Source organism: Seriola lalandi, unplaced genomic scaffold (genome assembly GCF_002814215.2).
Source record: "Seriola lalandi dorsalis isolate HSWRI2012SDOR001 ecotype SW California unplaced genomic scaffold, Sedor1 jcf7180002054782, whole genome shotgun sequence".
In the NCBI taxonomy this organism is placed as follows: Eukaryota; Metazoa; Chordata; class Actinopteri; order Carangiformes; family Carangidae; genus Seriola; species Seriola lalandi.
This window is the reverse complement of record NW_019525335.1, coordinates 834,073-854,990: the sequence shown is the minus strand read 5'-3', so window position 1 is coordinate 854,990 and position 20,918 is coordinate 834,073. Positions and strand designations below refer to the sequence as shown.

The 20,918-nt window shown below is 40.8% G+C and overlaps 1 protein-coding gene across 3 annotated transcripts in view; it reads left to right on the top strand.

Annotated features, from left to right (window-relative positions):
• Positions 1-26: 26 nt before the first annotated feature.
• atg5 (ATG5 autophagy related 5 homolog (S. cerevisiae)) overlaps positions 27-20,918 on the top strand; it is a 32,860-nt gene continuing 11,968 nt past the window's right edge. For 2 of the 3 annotated variants that reach the window (XM_023425504.2, XM_087179085.1), the window contains exons 1-7: positions 27-123; positions 546-730; positions 2,559-2,686; positions 4,222-4,300; positions 4,835-4,997; positions 8,046-8,140; positions 17,852-17,969. In XM_023425504.2, the coding sequence (XP_023281272.1) occupies positions 623-730; positions 2,559-2,686; positions 4,222-4,300; positions 4,835-4,997; positions 8,046-8,140; positions 17,852-17,969 (691 nt within the window). In that variant the 5' untranslated portion in view covers positions 27-123; positions 546-622. Of the gene's footprint in view, positions 124-180; positions 349-545; positions 731-2,558; positions 2,687-4,221; positions 4,301-4,834; positions 4,998-8,045; positions 8,141-17,851; positions 17,970-20,918 lie in introns of those variants that run through there. The other variant, XM_087179084.1, reaches the window with a different exon arrangement.

Below are 20,918 nucleotides of genomic sequence, written 5' to 3'. Positions count from 1 at the left end.
AGGGGTCGCTGTTTTGCGGTGGACGGGATTTTCTGCTGTTTTTCCGGTGACAGCCGGGGAATGACAGCATCGACAGTCACGGCCCTTCTTCCATCCAAGCTGACTGCAAAACATCGACAGAAAGTAAGGTTTTCCTCCCATATCACCGTCTCTTCCTCGCACACAGACAGTTACCGTTTGTGGACAATAATGATCATACACAGGAAGCAAGGGCAGTTGTTTATTGTCAACAGTTCTTTGCTATGTTTCCACTAGCTAAGTTAGCTTACCTAGCCCTCAAGCTAGCTCAGGTTTTGCTTTACAGCTGCGTAGTTTGACCGGCTTGGAGTTAGTTTTAAAATCGAGCAGGTGAGTCACTACCTTCTACTGGACTATAACTTAGTAATAACTCCCCTAATTAATTGATAGGCATAGCTAGCTTACCTAAGATGAATTACTTCAAGGGGGTACTAGTTTATGTTGCACTGCCTACTTCATTGTGTTCTTGTGTGGCTGAAAGTTTCCTTAATGCTTGCCTGTTTGCTCTGCTGTGTTGTTAACAACAGGAGGGTGTCTGCCTTTGGACTTCGGGGTCTGTGTTTGGGGAATTTGTTATTTATGTGCCACTGGGAGCAGAAGAAGCATGGCAGATGACAAGGACGTGTTGAGAGACGTGTGGTTCGGCCGGATCCCCACCTGTTTCACTTTGAACCAGGATGAGGTTACTGAGAGAGAGGCCGAGCCCTACTATGTAAGTGCAGTTGCTCTCTGACTTCACATGACCTCAAAACCTGAAGCCAGACCAAGGCTAATAGACTAACCTCCGGGCTCCATGCTGTATCTTATATTCTTCATCAGCAGGGTGTATACAGCTGAAAACTTACTCCTACTGAGAAAGTATAATAGGTAAATAGTTGGTCTTTATTTTCTCTGAGGGAGACTTGTTTTTACAGTCATAACACATTCCCTAACAGATGTCCACACAGCTACATACATATATACAATACATGAAATAATACACTTGCATGTATCACAGATCACACTTATATGTATGAATTCAGGCATAAAAAATGTTCACATCTATACAACCATGTAAACAAGGCACTTTGTGTGTTTAGGAAAGGACAAAAAGGACAAAAACCACAGAAAGGACAAAAAGCGAGCTCTTCTGCATTTTGTTGTGATCAATGTCATTTGCTATCCTGAATTCTAGGCATGTGATGGCTCTGATTTTCATGTCTGAGAGATTGGGTGTATGGAGGCAATATGCATGATGCTGTTAAATTTGTTTTTGTTGGAGATGGTTTACATGGTAAAGAAGGAGTGGTTGACTTATTAAACAATAACAGGATGTGGGGGGCCACAGATAGTGCTCTGAGTTTGTCTGTGACTTTGGTGGGATTGTTTGTGAGTAATAAATCATACATAATAGAAATGTTCTTAATGATGTTCATTCATTTGTCACATTACTGCTTTCTGTCTACACCTTTTGTCAAGTCTGGTAGCTGCTCATTTTGATTAGAGGCTGGAAGAGAAAGGGGCTTTTCACCCATGAAATGTTGTTAGCTCTTGGTTACAACCCATACCCATAACCCCCTTGTGCTTAAAATCTGAAAACATGCTTTTGAATTTATACTCAATATAAAGAAGAAGTGTAGTCTCAAGTAAGGTTTATTCTAGTGCATTAAGAAGCACGCTCTGGTGGTTACACTGTAGCTTGTGTGCACTTTGAAAATGTAAAATATATGTTAGGGGCAAGGTAAATACCATGTGGAGACTGAAAGAAAGTTTGATTGGTCAGCTTGTGTTTTTTATGGTGATGGAGACAACACAAAAGCAGTTGAAGAAAGGCTCAGTAATCTGCTCATTTTCAACAAAAACATTTGACAAAGCCAACTCCACAAACTCTCTCAACCACAAAAATGTAAACACAATTCATCTGTTAGTGATTGCACAGCAGTAGTCTCTCTTTGTGTGGCGAGACAATGCAAACCTTATCCATCACTGATCCGTATCGTTAGGTGAATCATGACAATGAACTTTAAATTCTTCTACACTGGCGTCACCTATAATGTCAAGTATAATCCCACCTCTAATGATTAGATGTAGTGTTTTCATTCAGATTAAGTGCCTAATGAGAACAGGGTATGTACTGTAAATAACTTGCATGCCTCAGAGCCAATCTGCTGGTTTCACAGGATAGATGCATCAGTTGACCAAGGTCCTGGCCTAGTACCTGTAATTGTTCTCATTTTAATGCGCTGTCATCTAGCCTGATGTTGAGGCGACCAATGACCATGAATCCTGCACAGATTCTGGATAAACGATATGATATGTTTCACATATTAGGGGCCTTTTCTCCCGTTGTTGTTCTTGCTTCGTCTTCCAGATCTGTGGATTTAGATCTGCACACAAAAAGAAGCGCACAGACACAGCCTTGAAAGTACATTCTGCTTATTTGTTAAGGTCATAAACGTTGCACACAGTCTAAATTTAGTCCCAAACGCCAGTGCAGCACACAGTAACAGCCTGTAATGCTTTATAATGCGTCTCTTCCTCTCTCCTCCTGGCTCTCCCAGCTGCTGTTACCCAGGGTGAGCTACCTGACTCTGGTTACAGACAAGGTGAAAAAACACTTCCTCAAAGTGATGAAGGCCGAGGACGTGGAGGAGATGTGGTTCGAGTATGAAGGAACTCCACTTAAGTGGTGAGAAAACGATCATTGGATGAGCTGATTTTTTTAGATTCTGTCCGGGGAAACGAGGTTGAGTATGTGTGAGTGCACTGTGCATTGGTACACTGGTGGATTTTTAGATTTAATATCTTGTATCCCTGATCACACCATTTTGTGTTTATATGCCAAATACATGTTAAAATATGTATTTTTCTCCTCTTATCAGGAATATACATTTTTATTTTCCTGATAGCTCCTGAGAGAAATTTTCTCCAAAAGAATTCTTTTAGCTTTACCCAGCTGATCCCTCCTTCCTTTTAAAAACTGGCAGTAGATTACAACTAGAACTATCACCGGGAGGCAGGGTTGGTGTTGTGTGTTGTATTTGTGTAAAAATAAATGCCCGCTCCATTTCCCCAAACTGATTTGTTTCCCGGGACTTTGACTAATCTCTTCCTTGTTTGTGTACCTCATTGTACTGCTTCATGTAAACATCCACTTTCTCCAACAAATGCCTTTCACAGTCAGAACTATGAGAGTGTGTTTACACCACCCGCAACTCGAGAGAGAAGTTACTATGAGTCAATTCATTCACAGCCAACAGAGAAGCCTCAGCCGGCAGATGCAGGCACAAAGTTCAGCCACAAGGTGTCAGTATCGCAACAGACAATAAAGAGCCAACTTTACAATGGCATCAAAGTCGCAGTAATTCCACTAAAACTACAACAGTAGAGAAATTGATCAAATGTCAGTGTTGGTGTTTATTTCTTTGTAATCATGTGAAAATATCAAAATGGTTGCCAACTTCAGACTCTCAAATGTGATGTTCTGCAAGGAAAAAAAAAAAAAAAGGGAATTTCAAATTCATTGTAAATGATAGTGTGAGTTTTTTGTGACATTATTTAGATTACAGATTTAATACAGTTTGGCTTGTTGCCCTCATGAGAACTAGAATCAATCAGAGACGTTGCTCTTGTCATTAGTGTGTGTGATTGACCGTTAGAACGCCTTGAAAAATACACTCTTCTGATTTGAGGCTCTGATTGAGAAAAGCATCTAACCTCAACTGGCTGAAACATTGTGGATCCACCCCTTTATAAACACAGGAAGTGATAAATAGAAACGTTGGAGTGAAACGTAAACTGTTTCCTGAAGTTCACACACTGCAACCAGAGAAAGCTGAACTCAACAACATGAGAAGAAAATGAAAAACTGACACCAGTTCTGTTTGCTGCCACTCAGAATCACATGATAGGTTACAGTTGAAATGATCAATCACTTTAAGACCTTTTATTCAACCAGCCTAAAATACAGTCTGTTAGAATAAAATGATAATGTTTTTACACTTATTAATAAGTTTAACATTTTCCCACAGTTTTTGGGACTTTTAATGAACTTTTAATTCAGAGGTCACATGCTGTTGTCAGTCTGCAGCTGCTCAGTTTAAAGATTTTCTAGTCAGTAATGGGAGTAACACTAGTTTCCTGGTGATGGAAATATTAACCCACTGGGAACAGCAGCTATTTACACTAGTAACATTATTTCCTTTTTGCGTTTCATGGTTGCAGGCACTATCCAATCGGAGTTCTTTTTGACCTCCATGCCTCTAACACTGTCTTACCCTGGAGCATCACTGTGCACTTTAAGGTAAGAGCCAGTCAGTGTGTGTGTGTGTTTATATTTTATCCTTAAATTCTGTGCATGTTTTGTGTTGCTTTATTCTAAATACAAGAAAGCCGCAGTTGTGAATATTTTTATATAAACAATGAAACAAATGATGCATGTAATTTAAAATGGGTGGAACCCTTGTAGAGCCTTTTAGCCTCTTAGAGTTCATTGATGTGCTTTTAATGGCACGTTCACTGTGTTTCATTCTCAGCATTAACACAGTTTCCTGCAGCAGCTGTTTTGAGCAAACAAGCTCCGATGAGTCCACTGCACCGTACCTGCAGAGCACCAAACAGCAGACAGCCAAATTTTAGCAACTATCTGGCGAAGGAAGTGGAACATTTAGCAGCTAAACAGCCACAAAGTTTTCATGTGTAACCAGGAATTTGTTTGATAATACGTTTGCCAGCTTGTTGTTGAGTTCTTCTTCCCCTTAGAGGTAAAAATAAGTAAATAAATAGATAAGTAAATAATGCAGCTTTAAATAAAATCTTGGTCCTGTGAATGTGTCAGAGTTTTCCAGATAGTGACCTGCTCCACTGCCCGTCCAACTCTGTGATCGAGGCTCACTTCATGTCCAGCATCAAGGAGGCTGACGCCCTCAAGCACAAGAGCCAAGTCGTTAACGACATGCAGAAGAAAGACCACAAGCAGCTGTGGATGGGCCTGCAGAACGGTGAGACGCACACACGACCACAAACACCCACACACACACAAACACACACACACACACACACACACACACACACACACAAACACACACACCCACGAATGCACAAATCTCTTTTTCAATTCAAAGAAAACAGACGACAAGCACCTGTTGGAGGAAGTGACACAATCATACAGTCGCACGTTCTCATTAAGAATCAGATTTACACATGTTATCTCACTGCTTGTAGACCTACATGCAGATTGACACATACTTACGCACACGCACGCACGCACACACACACACACGCACACACACACACACACACACCCACGAATGCACAAATCTCTTTGTAGTGTGATAGCGGTCTTTGAAGCCACCACTTCCACCACCTCTCCCACCTACACACCCACAAGGCAGGTTGATTTCCTGAGGGCCGTTGGTTTTGATTGTGGTGTTTTGTGTGAAGTTAGTGCGCTGGGGCTGATGCATTGTGGGAGAAGTCACTGGGGCCGATGGGATGGATTCCTAAGTCTGGGGGTTAGTGTGGAACTTGTGCTCGTCTTTGAAAAGCAAAACCCAACACACGGCATGAGATTCCTGAGATCACTGCAGGTCGAGTTGATCAAACGAGGCGACAACACTTAGCCCACCAGTCATGTAGCCTCCCCTCTGGGGCAGTCAGGTCACCTTGTCTTAAGTATCAGCCCTACTTCTTCTGAATTAGTAATTATTAGCAGGCAATAACTTTCTTCTGTACCCGAATTTCCATTATATTCCCTGAAAAATGCTAAAATATGTATAATTTTGAATATGTCAGTATGAAATTATGTTAAAAATATGTATGCAACTAATGTTTGTTTTATGCTATCAATTACTCTGTTCATCACCTTTTCAGTTTATCAGTGGTTTAGATAGATAGATAGATAGATAGATAGATAGATAGATAGATAGATAGATTGACTCACAGTCGAAAACTCAATATATTTGATCAAAATTGATATAAAATGGAAAAAAAACAGCTGGAACCTGCAAATATTTGATAGTTTTGCTTGCTTTAACAACTTAATGAGTATTTAATTTTCCCTGAAGTTGGGTTTAGCATATATCTCTCAATATATTGTCAGACACCGAAACCATTGAGATGCTAATGAACAGATACTGTTCATTAGTGCTAGGTAATGAGTTTGTCAGAGTGAACCTGCTCCTGCTTGATCATATCAGCAGTGTTTATGACTTCACTTCTTCAGATATAAATCCTCAGATAATGTACATAGTACAGTACTATAATGTGCTGCTGAGTCTCAAATAAAGACGGAAAACAATATTTGTGCTATTAATATCTTAAAAACAAATTATTATGTTAATAACATAAATATTTCTCAATAAAGTTGACAGGAAAGTAAATTGATTATATCTTCTAAACTGTTGTGAGGCTTCAAATGTGAAACAAATGGAGAACAGCAGTGGCAGCACATTGTGCAAATTATTAATGCATTAAAGAAACACAACAATAAAACGCAATCATACCAACAATGGCCATTTTATGGGTATTATTGGCCTTTGTTTGCGTGTTGCTTTATTGTCATTCAAATGTTAAAACTGTGCACTGTGCATGTGGCACTGAGGATGTTTTGAACAGGTTTACAGAAAAACCTGCAAAACTTGAGCTGCTTATCTCTCCTCCACTTTCCCATGAAAGTAATAGAAACAGAAAGAGAGGTGTTGTATTTTAACACAAGAAAGAAAGATAAAAAATCTTTCATTTAGCATACTGTTTTTATAAAAGTGCAGGGTCTGGTTGGTGCCGTTTTTCGCTGAAACCGCATGTATCTACATTAAAACAGAAACAGAAGACACTTGACACTGAACTAATCCATATAGAAGGAGCTGGCCTTACCGGCCACACATGAAAGTGAGAGATGAAACCTCATCTGAACCAAAACTTTCACATCCAAAAGAGACCAGAAACAGAGAAACAGAGAAACAGAGATGGTTCAAACTTTCCTCCGGGAGAGAGAAAACAGAACATTTTCAGAAGCTTCGTGTGAAAGCGAGATGCAAAGGGGAGGTGGAGGGTTTGAAACCAGCACATGCAGGGTGGAATCACCGTCCTTCAACCAGAAGGTTCAAGGTTGAAGCTGCAGTTGTTAGTAAGGATCTGGACTGCTAAAACTGCTGCTCACACATGCCGTCTTTTAAAGGTGTGTAACTCATTCACACGTTTGCACATGTTAACTTCACTCTGTCATGGTGCAATATTATGAAATGTGGATATGAGACGCCCGAGTTTGCCTCTGTAGCTTTATTGTTCTCAGTCCACACACCAGGGTGCTGCAGTGTGAATCAGAGCTGAGTGTCCTGTGGAATTTTTTGATACAATTGGCAATATGATACCCAGGTTTCAATAGTGATAACACACAAGCTTATTCAGTTACTTTGAGAAATATAACCATATTTTTACAACTTCCTTTTTTTCTATAAACATAAAAAAAGCATTAAAAGAATTCTCTAAAAGTGGAAATTTAAATTTAAATGATGAATCAAAGAATAAGAAAACAAGACTGCAAATATGTTTTGTCCTCGGCAGTTTTCGATACTCAGCAACTGTGGACATTCATCAGTCCGTATGAAAAAAGGTTTGAGGTTTGAGGTTTGAAACCCAGCCCCACTGTAACCAGGTCTGCTGCCTGCAGACCGAGTCCTCTAGCGCAGGTAGTTAGTCAGTAAAATAAAGACAATATAATGAGGATCACCGCATTGAAAAGAAAGTAAAAGCCTCACATCAGATAAGCTCAATATTGCTCATCACTCGTTGCTAATCTTCTACTTCTGTTGAGTATATGGAGAATCCAGATCCTGCAGGTGACTGTATAGAAATGCAGCTGTGTCGAGGCAGTCAGATGGTTGAGCCTTAACTGTTACAGGAACATAATTGGCTCAAGAGTGATATTGTTTTGGTATTAATGTCCTTCATTGGATGTGTGGTGGAGAAAGATGATGAAAGTTTTATTAAATCAACACGTCTTGGGATGTTTTATCATTTTTGACCTGTGTGTATTTGTGTTGTCGCAGATAAGTTTGACCAGTTCTGGGCCATGAACAGGAAGCTGATGGAATATCCCACTGAGGAGGGAGGCTTCAGATACATCCCCTTCAGGATATACCAGGTAACACAACTTTACACAACTATATTTTTCCCCTTTCAAAACGGCCTCATAATGTCACTTTTAGTCTGAGCAGTTGATTTTGAGTTTTGAGAGTAGAGCCGAAGTCATCCCAGTAGATGGAGCCAGAAGGCCGTGTGAAAACCCTCCATGTTGCCCTGGTGTTGCTTTAACAGGGAAATCACCTCCAACCAGACACTGTGATAAATTAGTTGACTCCACAACCATGATTCGGTGTCTCATGCTCTTACAAAAAAAAAAAAAAAAATCCAGGTAATCATTTCTGTTCAGCTTATGACCCACAGTGGGTAAATCCTGCCTCCTCTTGGCACACACACACACACATACGCACACACACCTGCAGACAGCTTAAGTATCCATTACAACACCACCTCCACACCTGTCGGCATTTCATAATGTGCAACTGAAAAGTCTATGACATTCTCTTGACCTGTTGATCACTCAAAAAAAACAATAATACTCTCTTGTTTTATCTATGTTTGTAATCCAAAAAAACAACCAGCGGTGCATTCATGTCTGACATAACACCCGTATTCAAACAACATGAGTAAGTGTCTGAGAGCCAGTTCTTTTTCCTTTTTTTCCTCAAGTAATGTATATGTGTCTCACAGTGACAGCCATATATTAACCTAGCTTAATAACCACTCAAACCTGTTTCTCCGGTGCCATTCTTTTCATTTTTGCCTCATGTTTTAAAGATTAAGATAAAACATTACCTATGTATATTTGCATGTGAATGTCTCTAAATCAAGGGCCTGCTTTGCCTGAGTGCTTTTTAAAATATTTTTGGGGGGAGGTTATTCATGTTTTCCTGTACATGTGATGTCCGTGACTCTACCCATATTGTGTTCACTTCCACTGAACCAAGAGTCGGTGGGCGAGCCTCAGGGTTCATTTTGAGATCAGGAGACGTAGCCAGACAAGTGGCCTCACGTCGGGTGTTTCCACCAATCCTGTCGCAGATTTTATCCTGACTCAGGTGAAAATTCCCTTTGCAGCATAGAAAAAGAAATAATCGAGGATGAATAAGCGGCTGATGCCTGCCTGGAAAACATTAGCACACCACAAGCCAGACAGTGGGGGGAGATGTACCATGCTTTGAGTCAAGTGTTTTGTGGGGTTACAACGCAGATCAGGAAAGGCTGGAAAAGTGGGGAGAACTAATTTGACAACTGGCATGGTTCAGGGATTGCACAGAATGACTGAGGAAATTCATTCAATATAAAACTTGGCATTGTAATGGAATAATCTGAAGCAACAGTGTAATTAAATGTAATTTAAAATCCCTTCTAATCTTACTGGACACTGAAGAGTCTAGTCTAATCCAGTTAAGGAAATAAAGATTTGGAAAACATCTGGATCTTTGCAATAAAAAACATGTTGACAGTCTGCTTTGAGTCTAGTGGTTGAATGTGCATGCATTTAGCCTTGATCTCAAATCACAGCAAACAGAAAGGCCCCCTCGCTGTCACTGAGTCCTGTAAAGGAATTAAACTTTAGGGCCTGTCAAGTCATGTTAGGAAATATAATGTCAAGAAAACCGAACAGCGAACAGAACAGAAAATAGATCTGGCTTCAAGTGACTGCGAGGAGCGTGATGTTGTGAAACAGAAAGATTTGTAGATGTTCAGAACAGAACAGGACTTCAGCGTAATTGAACTTTCCTACCGAGCATATCTTTCCATAATCATACGTGCTGTGTCTGCTGGTAATTTCCCACTGTGATGATTTATTATTGAATGTGTAAAGTTTTTAATGAGACCTGCTGGTCTCCACATATGGCTGCATTTACATTTTGCACAACAGCGAGGGCGGAGGAGCAGCTGTCCGTCACTGTCGACACTGGCTTTTGCATGAAATTCAAAAAGCTCATAAATGCTTATGTTTTTACTTTCACATCTTCAGCATGTAAATAAACCATTTTACACTTCAACAAAAGCATTCTTGTGTTTAGTAATAAAACATAACCCTTTAAAGTGGCGGACTGAAACATGCAGTCCAACCAGCACGAGCCGCCCTCTCAGACATGCACTTGTTGCAGCTGTAAAACCGTGTAAGTGCTGGCGGGTAGAAAGAAACCCAGTGTGTTCTAGTTTTGAGTGTTTTTCATGGCTGAATTGAAAGTTTCCATGGTCATTTATGAGCTGGAGTTGGTTTCATGACAATTGAAGCATCAAAGCCTGTTACAACCCCACTGTGCGATTTCCAAACACATAAGAGAGAGAGAGAGAGAGAAAAAGCATAGTTCTTGAAAAGTCTGGATTGTTTTGGGGATGGGGTGGTTTTCATCTTACAAACTGCTAAATATTTACAGCCAAAAAAGGCCTGGAAAGTCTGGAGGAGAGTTGAAACTCAATCTGCTCATTATGATCTTAAAAATACCTGTAATGGTAGTTTTCTGTGGCACTTTGTAACTGCTTTCACCGTCCAAAAGTGCCTTATAAGGGTTCACAGGAGTTTAGGATTTTGCACAAATGTTTGCAAAAAAACCTTTAAACATGTATGACTCAACGTTTTTGTGCTTAGGTGGATACAGAGTATTTTTAGCCTTGGCATCAGTGAAAAGATTATTCTGATTCATTTTGTTCTTGGGTCTTATTTTTGAAGCTTTTCCCATTGTGGGGTTTTGCCTGTTTGTTTACCACCTGTCTGATCGTTTCGCTGGTTGTGGTTCTTGTTTTTTTTGAGACGTCACGGCACACTCAGCCTTTAACTTAGTGGCTGCAGTCTTAATATTACTCATAGGAATGATGGCCAAAACCAAGAAAAATGCACCCAGGTTGTAGTAAACGGGACTTAACCTTAACCTCAAAGATCTACACTTCACATGAAAATACAAAAACAAGCAGAAAAACTAAAATCGAGCTTCTGTGAAGATGTTCAGGTTGTGCAGAGTTTGTGTTGTTGCTAAGAAGAAAATCCAGTGTTTTGTTGAACAGAGTTGTTGTGACAAGACCCAACACGATACGACAAAACCCAGCGAGGACGCTCTGTGAGGAGGAAGAAAAGAAAGCAGACTGTGTAGAAGCGGTGCAGAAACCCTGAGAAGAACAAAGCCGTTTGAAACTAAGAAGTCACTGTGGATGATTTAACAGGAGACGGCTAATACAGAGGAAAAGATCCCCCCTCCCACACAAACACATAACACACACGCTCAGAGTCCTTCAAAGCCAGATTGTGGTCTTTAGTGTAAATAACATGTGCTGTGTTTGATGCAGACAGAATTAATGACAACACTCAGTCCAAATAACAGAGGGCTCATTTCCGTCTGGCCTGCGCTCCTTATGGAGACGAAGACACCTCATGGGCATGGACGACACGTTTGACTGTGTGTGTGTGTGTGTGTGTGTGTGTGTGTGTGTGTGTGTGTGTGTGTGTGTCTGCCTTATATCCTGAAGTTTAAAAATGGTTTGACCTCCTTTCTTGACATGCCATTTATCTTAGATATTTTTTTTATCCTAGGAACCTCAAATTGACAACTTTATTTTTATTTTATATATAATATCTGTGAAGTTTTTCATATCATAGTGTACTTCCCCTTACATGTGCTCCTGTGTATGCGTTTGCATCTGCACACATACATCTTTCTTTGCAAGCTCCTGTCGCCTGTTGCCCGTTTCATGAATTCATATCTGCCTTTGTCACTTCAGTTGCTTCCTCTTGAGCCCTTTGTTTGTGTGTTATTATGTGTGTTTTCCACCATTGGCTCCGGCCAGCGGTGGTTGGCTCGTTTGGCTGCCGGTGCATCACGCCGCCGCTGCAGCGGTGTCGTCGCTCTGTGAGAGCCTGAGGGAGCTGACCGTCTTGCTGCGCGGAAAGTGAAAATTACTATCCTTCCTTTTAAATCGCTTACGCTGTCGCTCTACAGGTACACCTATCTGTTCCCGCTCTGTGACTCAGTGCCTACTCACAAACCCCCTATGTAAGGGCAGGCAGTCCGCCCTCCACCCACCTCTGTGTTGTGGTGCTGTGGAAGCGGCCTGTTTAGAAGAATGTAGGTTTATTGCCTCCCAGATACCTTGTAATGGCCGACTGAGATGAGGGGGAGGTGGTGACTACATAGACAATTACAAAACATGGGAATGCTGGAAACAGTTGTGCGTAATCATGCCATGGGTAACAGGTGATGTGCTTGTTGTGCTCGGGGAGAATGTGTTGCCACATTTACAGTAATACTCTCTAGTAGAAATATGACTGTTGGTTAAAGTCACTACTTTGCCAAGAAGCTAACAGGCTAATGAGCTTTAGGCTTTTACTGTAATTGTTAGCAAACGTAGACGGTACAGCTGTACATAATAATGCAGAGTGAGATAGAGGTTTAATCTGATGATTAATTCCATGTCTGTGGTTTGCTTGGGTGTTGCGTGATAAATAAACTCCCCCGAGGTACAAAAAATTTAAATACTTTCTATCTTAACTCCAGTAGTATCTAGTCATGCAGGTAGTTTGCCTCAGAGGTTGACATCTCTACCCATACGTACTGGAGATGAATGGAATTTGGTTTATGGGGCTCACAGCCTATAACCAAAATGATGAGTCAGTGTCCTCATTACCTTGATGATATGCAGAATACCCCGTCAACAAATTTCATAGAAACTACAGTTTTTCCTATCCACTGTCGCCGAGTGCTGCCCATTGTGGGAACCGTTGTGTTTCTCTCTCTCTAATATTCTAAGGTCTTGACCTTACTCTGTCAAGTGCCTTGAGATAATGTAGGCTGATGATTTGGCACTATGCAAATAGAAATAAAATAAAAATCTTTTGGTAGAAAGTAGTACTGAATGTTGAGGTGGAGGCAGAAATCTCAAAACCTGGGCAGATAAAACTGAATAATGTAGATATGTTAATAAGAAAATCAGAAAACCACTAAACATCTGCAATGCATTGAAAGCAAACTGTTTCCACTGAACATCCTGATTAAGTTGACGGTGCCAAAAACCCAAATTAGTGAGGATTCTGGTTTTAGGGAGACTGGGCAAATGAAGTAACAAGCGACGGTTCTGTTTAATAAGTTTTAAAAGAAAAGATGAATTAAGCAAATCCCCGTGCTAACCCATCGTGGCGGAGATATTCTGATCAGCACTGAGATATGGAGATGAATGGTGAAGCACCACAGGTCAACCTAGCATCGCACTGAATAGCGATGAATAATTTAGAATTCAATTCGTCGTCCCTTGATGGAGTTTCTCCTCCACGGGTGTGCATTTCAAGCTCTGAGAGAATGAGGACCGTTAAAAATGAGGTTGGAATTTTAATTTACGAATGGATGGTCTCAGAGTTCAGTGGAAATGCTTTCTCTGACCCCTCTCGATTCGCGGAAACTCCCGTTGATTGACAGTGCTGTATCCCTCCGTCCATTGTTTTACCATCAATTAGGCGGATTGAATCCCCTCCATCAATTAGCCGACGTCTTGAATTCCGCTGCTCTTTTCACTCAGCGAGAGCGAGCCATCTCTTTTCACCTGAATCCTAATGACACCTCGCTCTCTTTGTGTCGCCATGTGCTGCTGTGCCAGCTAAGGTGTCACGCCACCTGAAAAGAAAAGTGTCTTCATCCAAGCAGTATCACCCTTCTCTCCCCAAAGGATCAATAGCCCCTTCTTTGTATGGTGACCGGCTCAATTATTCATTGCTCGCTATTTAAAAATGCAAAAAAGTAGCTGTCACTTAGCGCACTCTCTCTGCTCTGGCTCTCGCCGGTGATCCCGCACGAAACGCCGTGCTTCCTGTCAGTGACTCAGTGTTTCTGTGTAACCTGAGCGCTGGCTTCGCGCCTCCACTGCCACCTTCCTCTTGCTTCTTCACGCCTGGCTCTGTGGTGTGTAGTTACCGCTCAGCTACTCGATCCCTGCCCTCGCCGGTTTCCTTTTCACAGCCTCATGATTAGCCGCTATTGTGTGTCAGACTCTCCGCTTGACACCAGGTTGGGTATCTACTTGCGCCATATCTCCCTCCGATGCCACAGTTTCTCGCATTGTTTTATGCTGGGTAGGGCATTACTTGTCCTCGGAGTTTGAATCCCACTGAGCTCATTAATACTGATCACTGTAGATCACGAGCGTTGGGCCGATAATTCAGGCCTGTCTTTGTTTGGCTCTTAGTGGAATCGAATTGTAATGATATAATTAAATCAATTGATGATTTATTTGCAAAAAGAAAAACAACAAAATTCAGTTGTCAACTTATGTAATTGTAATTAAGAATAACAATGGAACAGAGTTTTTATTGTTTTCTATTAATCAATTTGATAATTTTATGTTTTTGTGTTTTAACAATTTTGCAATATACACCCATATTTGAAAAATAATGTTATTAGGGCTACAACTAATGATTATTTCACTATTGATTAATGTAATGGTGATTATTTGAGTAATTTCTTGGCCTAAAGAATGTCAGAAAATAAGAACAGATGCTTTTTGAGCCTTTGAATTTCCAGTGTTTCTGAACAAGAGATAAAAAACCCATATGGATTCAGTTTATAATGATATGAAAAAGAAAAATGTTGCAAATCCTGAAATGTTTTTGTTTTTTTTGCGAAATGATCAAGTATCGCAATTTAGAATTTTTTTTAATTAATTGTTTCAAAACCAGATGTTATTAATATTGTGATATTGATTTCAGCCATATCATCCAGCCCTAATCATGGCCCAATGAAAATAAATGATCCTGGTTTTCACTCCAGTCAAACACCGGTATTCCATTTTCAGTCAAAGAAACACAACAAATTAGTCAAATTAGTTGATGAAATGTGCAAGATCTTGAGACACTATGGCACTAAGCTGAGATCTGCTGAAGTAAGCTGCTTGATTAACCAGATAGCGTACTTAAATCCCCACCTGACGGCAACCGCTGGACGATGTCCAGAGCCTGGCGCCTTCTCTCCTGCCCTGAGGACACGGGTCACTCGGTAACTAGAACCACTGAATTTTTAATTCGGCTCTGAAGTGATAGTGAGACTTTTGACATTTACAAAGAACGTACCTGCTGACAAACCACAATCAGATCCAGGAAACTGGATTTACAGGAGGTTACAGCACAACATAAAGCATGTCAAAAAGATAAATCCAAGTGGGTATTTCTTGCACGTTACATATTGTGTAATGATTACTTACTTACAGGAGTGGAAGCCCTGACCCTAATATTCTGGAGTCAACTGTCAGATGGAGCTTTACACCCTGCCTACACAGAAGGTGTAGGGTGACACCAGTCTGTTCATAATGCAAGACCCTCTGTCCTCAGACCCTTGAGTCAAAGTCCATTACCAGCTCTGGACATAGTTTACTAGATTTTTGTCTGGTGTCTGCTGGTAATTTCCTCTCACTCATGAGATGTTGCGGCTGCATCACAGAACAGTCATGAGGATGTTTGCTGTGTACGTCACATTTGTTTAGCTGTCCCATCATGACTTGCTCAGTTTAGATTGAAGGCATTTAGTGGTCGCCGTTACACAAAGTGGTTTGCATTGTGGTCAGCAGTAGGATAGGATGTTAGATCACTACCATGATACGCAGCTGATTGTGAGGAGGTTCCAGGTCAGGGCTACATCATTGCGACAGCCTAACTCTTGACTGTGGAAGGTGTGGGTAAAAAAAGAAATGAGTGGAAGAGCGGATATGATTCATCTCTGCGATTGCATTTTCCCAACAAGATCAAAGAGGTAGTGGAATTTGTCAGCCTTTCTTTTTTTTTTTCCTTTTTTTCCCCGAAAGATGTATGTTGAGTTTCACAATGAAATGTAAAATGTTTTACTTACGGAACAGCATGGTGGCATAATAATCTGGGAAACCCTTGGGCAAGAAAAGCATCCACTTAGCTGAAGTGCCCTTGACTAAAACTCTTCAACATCCCTGTCTCCATGACCTCCAACCTCAGTGTGGAGCAGTGAAAGGGGAAAAGGGGGATTTCCTTCTCAGGGAACAATGTTATATTATGATATACTCCACTATTCTCTCCATCGGAGAACCTCCAGCAGAGCCTGAGGAGTTTTAAGTCTGTGTAGAAGCTGACTTTTTCTGCCAAGTACATACTCAAGTAGAAGTTAATGACTTCCAGACTGATTCTGACCAGGAAAACATGTCGGCGTCACTTGTAACATCTGTCGAAATGTTGTGAATTGCAAAATATCACATTCTGAGCAGTCGGGCTCATCAAAGAAGCTCAGGTCAGCACACTGTTCATTCACAGGATTTGCGTGCGACTTAGTGTGGATTCTTTCCACTATCTTCATCCTGTGAACTCTGTTTACCACTTTGAAATTTCCCCTTATCTTACCGAACATGAAACCAGCCCATTTACAGGACATAAGGTTTGATTTTTCCAGCAATTCCATGAGCAAAATATTAAAATCCTGAATGGTATTTTCTATTACCTTAGATGGGAATTTCAGGGTGTTTTTGATTCACTTACTGATGTGAATTTTGAGTTTTCAGAACTCAACTTTGTTGTGTGGGATTAAAGTTTGGCAATGTGAAATCAGTTTGTAGCGCTGGACCCGCAGGTGGGTGTTTGAAAATACTCGGGCTGCTCTGTGTTATGAGGGTGATGGACGATTATCAGAGGAGAACTTCCTATCACTACTAACTGAGCTGTCCTCATCAGAAAAAACATAAGCGTTGCAAATTATGACTGTCCTCTCTCAGGAGTAAAAGAAGAAGTAGCTGGACTTTGCCCAGTTAGGGAGGAGGTTGGGTTGAATCGACAGGAGCACAAAAATGTCTGGCTTTCAAATCAGTCACCGCTTGAATGCGTCACGCCTCCTCTCAACGGTCTTTATGTCCTCGCACTGGTGTCAGCTGTGGCCGCAGGCATCATGTTTCTCAGCTTGTACGTTCGTCCCTCGTGAACACGACATTTCTTCAGATTTGGCAGGAACGTTCAATTGGACTTGAGGATGAGCTGACCAGATTTTGATAGGTCGAACGCCAAAGCCACTGTGATCTCAAGTCCCATTCTTGTGAATGTAATGTATCAGGAATGCCTGAAGGGAATCTCGTTACATCTGGCAGGATGTAGGATGAACTGATAAAAATTAGGTTGTCAAAAGTTATGGTCACTGTTACCTCATCAAACATGTTTTAATTATAAAGATACAAATAAAAATACACTTAATCCCTTTTATTCAATTCCTTCAAAATCTTACCTACATATATTGTGAGTCTGGACAGACATGGGTGCAAACTGCAATTTGACTCGTTGGCGAAGGTGTAAAACGGTGAGGTGGTAACTCAACCAAAATCTCTCCCACAATCTTTCTCTTAGCTTAATAAAGTAGTTTTAGTTCCCTTAACTAAACTAAACTTTAATTATACGTGTATCTGAAATTGCTTAGATTTTCGTAAGGGTCGTATGTGTTTTGAAAGACACAGAAAATATCATCCTGAACTCTAATTCTGAACTTCATAAATGTTTTTTTTTTCCATCCTGTTTCTTTTGTTTTCTTCATCATAGAGCATTTTAGATTGACAGGTTGTAAACACGAACTGCTGTACACAGTTTGATGATTAAATCAGCTCTTTTTCAACTAACTTATAAGTTGGTCCATTTGATGGATACTTTACGTCTTTCAATCCTAATCAGCAATCATTAATTTGTTCTATTCAGTGCTCAAACTCTGCTTTACTACACGCTGGATGCTGAATGTTTGTATAAATGTTTGCTTTGCTTTTTAATTTGCCGTGCTCTAATTCATTACAGACGATGAGTGACAGGCCGTTCATCCAGAAACAGTTTCGCCCTGTTTCACCTGAAGGCAACGTACACACACTTGGCAGCTTGCTGAAAGAAATGTACCCGGCTGCCATACCGAGTGATGGTAAGTCTGCAGACACACACACACACACACACACACACACACACACACACACACACACTCTGTCTTCACTATTTTTTGATAGTGAACAACATTGACTGATCACAGGCAATAATAATATTATTAATCTCGAGAATAAAAAGAAAAAGCCACTTAACACACACAAGCCTCAGTCGTGCCAAACATTACCAGCAGCTGACAGTATAAGAAGCACATTAGCGGTTGTTTGGTTTTTTGGCTGCCTTATCAAGCCTGGGCCCTGTCGTCTTCCAGGAGTGAGAGAAGAAAGAAGCACCTCTCCTCTCAGGTTTATTTTATTTACACAGCCACACGACGCATGTCAGAGATCCACTCTCTCAGATAATACACCCGCTGGGGGGTGCTGGATGAGGGAAAATAGTGGCTATTGCCAGAACAAGTGAACAAAGACGTGGGAGGAGGAGAAGAGATGATGGGGAGAGGAGATAAAGAGTGAGGAGACGTGAGGGAGGAGAAGAGAATGAGAGCAAATTGCAAATGTGATGTGAAGTCAGAGTTGAACAGTGCTGCAGTCTGAACAGGTAGATGGAGAATGTTTAGTTGCTTTAATAATAACTGAGGTCATTTACAGGAATAGGTCCACGTCAAGTCAAAACTAGAACCACAATCATGTCTCATTCATATTCAGAGACAAGCAACAATCAGAGCTTGTGTCCTTCTAAATATAAAACATGTGTTTTAGGGGTTTAAGGATGAGCAGAGGTCTTTGTACTTTTTTTTTACTTATTATTTATGTCTAGGTTTTTTTGCTGGATTTTTATTTTCCGTTTCAAATTCTTTTATTTTATTTATTTGTTCTTAAAAAAAAAAACTGTTACCAGAAGCTTTAGGCTTATATTTAGGCTTATACAGCCTTCAACAAAAAAAACAAGTAGAACATCCAACGAATCGATGCACAGTACACATTTTATTCCACAGACTATGATGCTGTGAAAGAATAAACATAGTTGGATCAGTGGGATAAATGATCAGACACAAAGAACAGAACATGAACAAATAGTTTTAGTTATTAAAAAAAACATTATAAATTATGCAAAAATATCCCATATTAATGTGCAGCAGGAAACTACACACTGCCAAATATTGGTGCATTGATTGATAGATTGCTTTATTGGTAATGCATATGTAATAATGCATATATCCTTTTAATGTCTGTATGGGCTGAAGAATTGCTGTATAAGCCCTCAGTGCACTCAGGGCGTACAGTTTAGCTGCTGCTGTGGTGGAGGTGTGGTGAAACAAGAGATGAGGGGGGGGAGAGAGAGAGAGAGGACGAGCGGCAGTCTAAACAGGCGGTGTCTGCAGAGGAGCAGAGAGGAAGTAGATAAGGAGACAATAGTGTGTTAGGACAGAGGACCCGCAGGAGACTCACCTGCACAGGGGAGACAGAACCATCAGCAACCCCCCCTCCCCTCCCCTCCTCATCCTCCGTCTGCCTACCTGCCTACCTGTCTGTCCAACATTCACTCTCATTTTGTCGCCATGGTGATGATGACTGTTTTAAGTCTCACATTCACTTTCATGTCATTCATTCGTTCTTTGGGAAAAAAAATCTCAAAGTTCTTCACTGATTGTTTAGATGAATTCTGCTCAGGGTAAAACAGGAAGTGTTAGCTGTGTCCCGTTTTATAAACTAAATTTATTTGTGTACTTTTTTGCAGTTGGTATAAGAGAAGTGAAAATTACTGTGTGGCTATATAATATTATTATGATGTTTAATTGTTATATATGCACTGTATATATGCCGAGGGACAACAGATGGAAACTAGCGTTGTGATATATCTGGTGCAATACATTTATCCTACAGTGTCCCTGTTTTAAAATAAAGCAATAAATGAAATTTGGGGTCAGAAAAACCTGATAAGGACATCCCAACTAGAAACATACAGACAGCAGGTAAAGAGATGTGTCCTTCAGGTGTTGGTAGAGAAACACGATTCGACTATTTGCTGAAAAGTTTGAGATATCAGCATAACCGCGGCTGATATGTCGGTGCTGTGTTCACAATTAGTTTTCCCTGTCACCAAGTCGACAAAAAAAGGTTGAAATGATTAAGTGATAACTAATCAATATGACCAAGTACTGGAGGGTTTCTACTTCTGGTTCCAGGTGGATGTAATATCTAGATACTCCAGACTTTAGTGTGTGGCAGACTCACCGGTGCCAGACTCTATCAGCTGTAACTACTATAAATACCAATGCAATGTTCTCTGCTTAATGTGGGAAGGTCGAGGGCAACAGAGTGACGAGAACCTGCTGTTGTAGTGGTGTTTACATGTACAGACTATATTTCATTACAAAGAGGAAATATCTGACTCTCTGGCTCTTTGGATTCTCTTGTCACGGTTGCACATTTGAAACCTTCTAAGTACATCTTTGTCTTTGGCCTCAGGCAGCGTGAAATCCATCGTGCGTAGAGCCGCCAGGTACTAAAAGGTTATTTTGAGGGATTCTTAATTAGATTGTTTTCTGACACTAATCCTCCAGTTTTTATAAATTAATCTAACTTGCATTGTAGTTTTTTCTTTTTTGCTAATTTTACGGTTTGCTGGAAATCTGCGTGTCTGTTAGGTGGAGACAGAGATATCCTTTTCCTGTTTCTTTCTGTTTTCCCCCCGATCTAAGACTATTTTCCTCCTCTTTGATCCTCTATCTCTCTCTCAGGTGTAGTCTTCTACATCTTCCCTGTCTGCCGTAGACGTCTTTCATGTCTTTGACGTTAAGTCTCTGCTTTTCTCTGCTCTCCTCCCTCCCAGTGGAGTCTGCCAGCCTGCCTGGCTGATCAAGGTGAAAGTGGCCCTTTTGTCTCTTTACGTTTGTTTGGTTTCCACCTCTTCCTCGGCTTGTAGATGAGTCGGGTGATAGCCGGGGATTATGGCGGCGTGTTTGGATTAGAGAGACCGGGACGTGTGT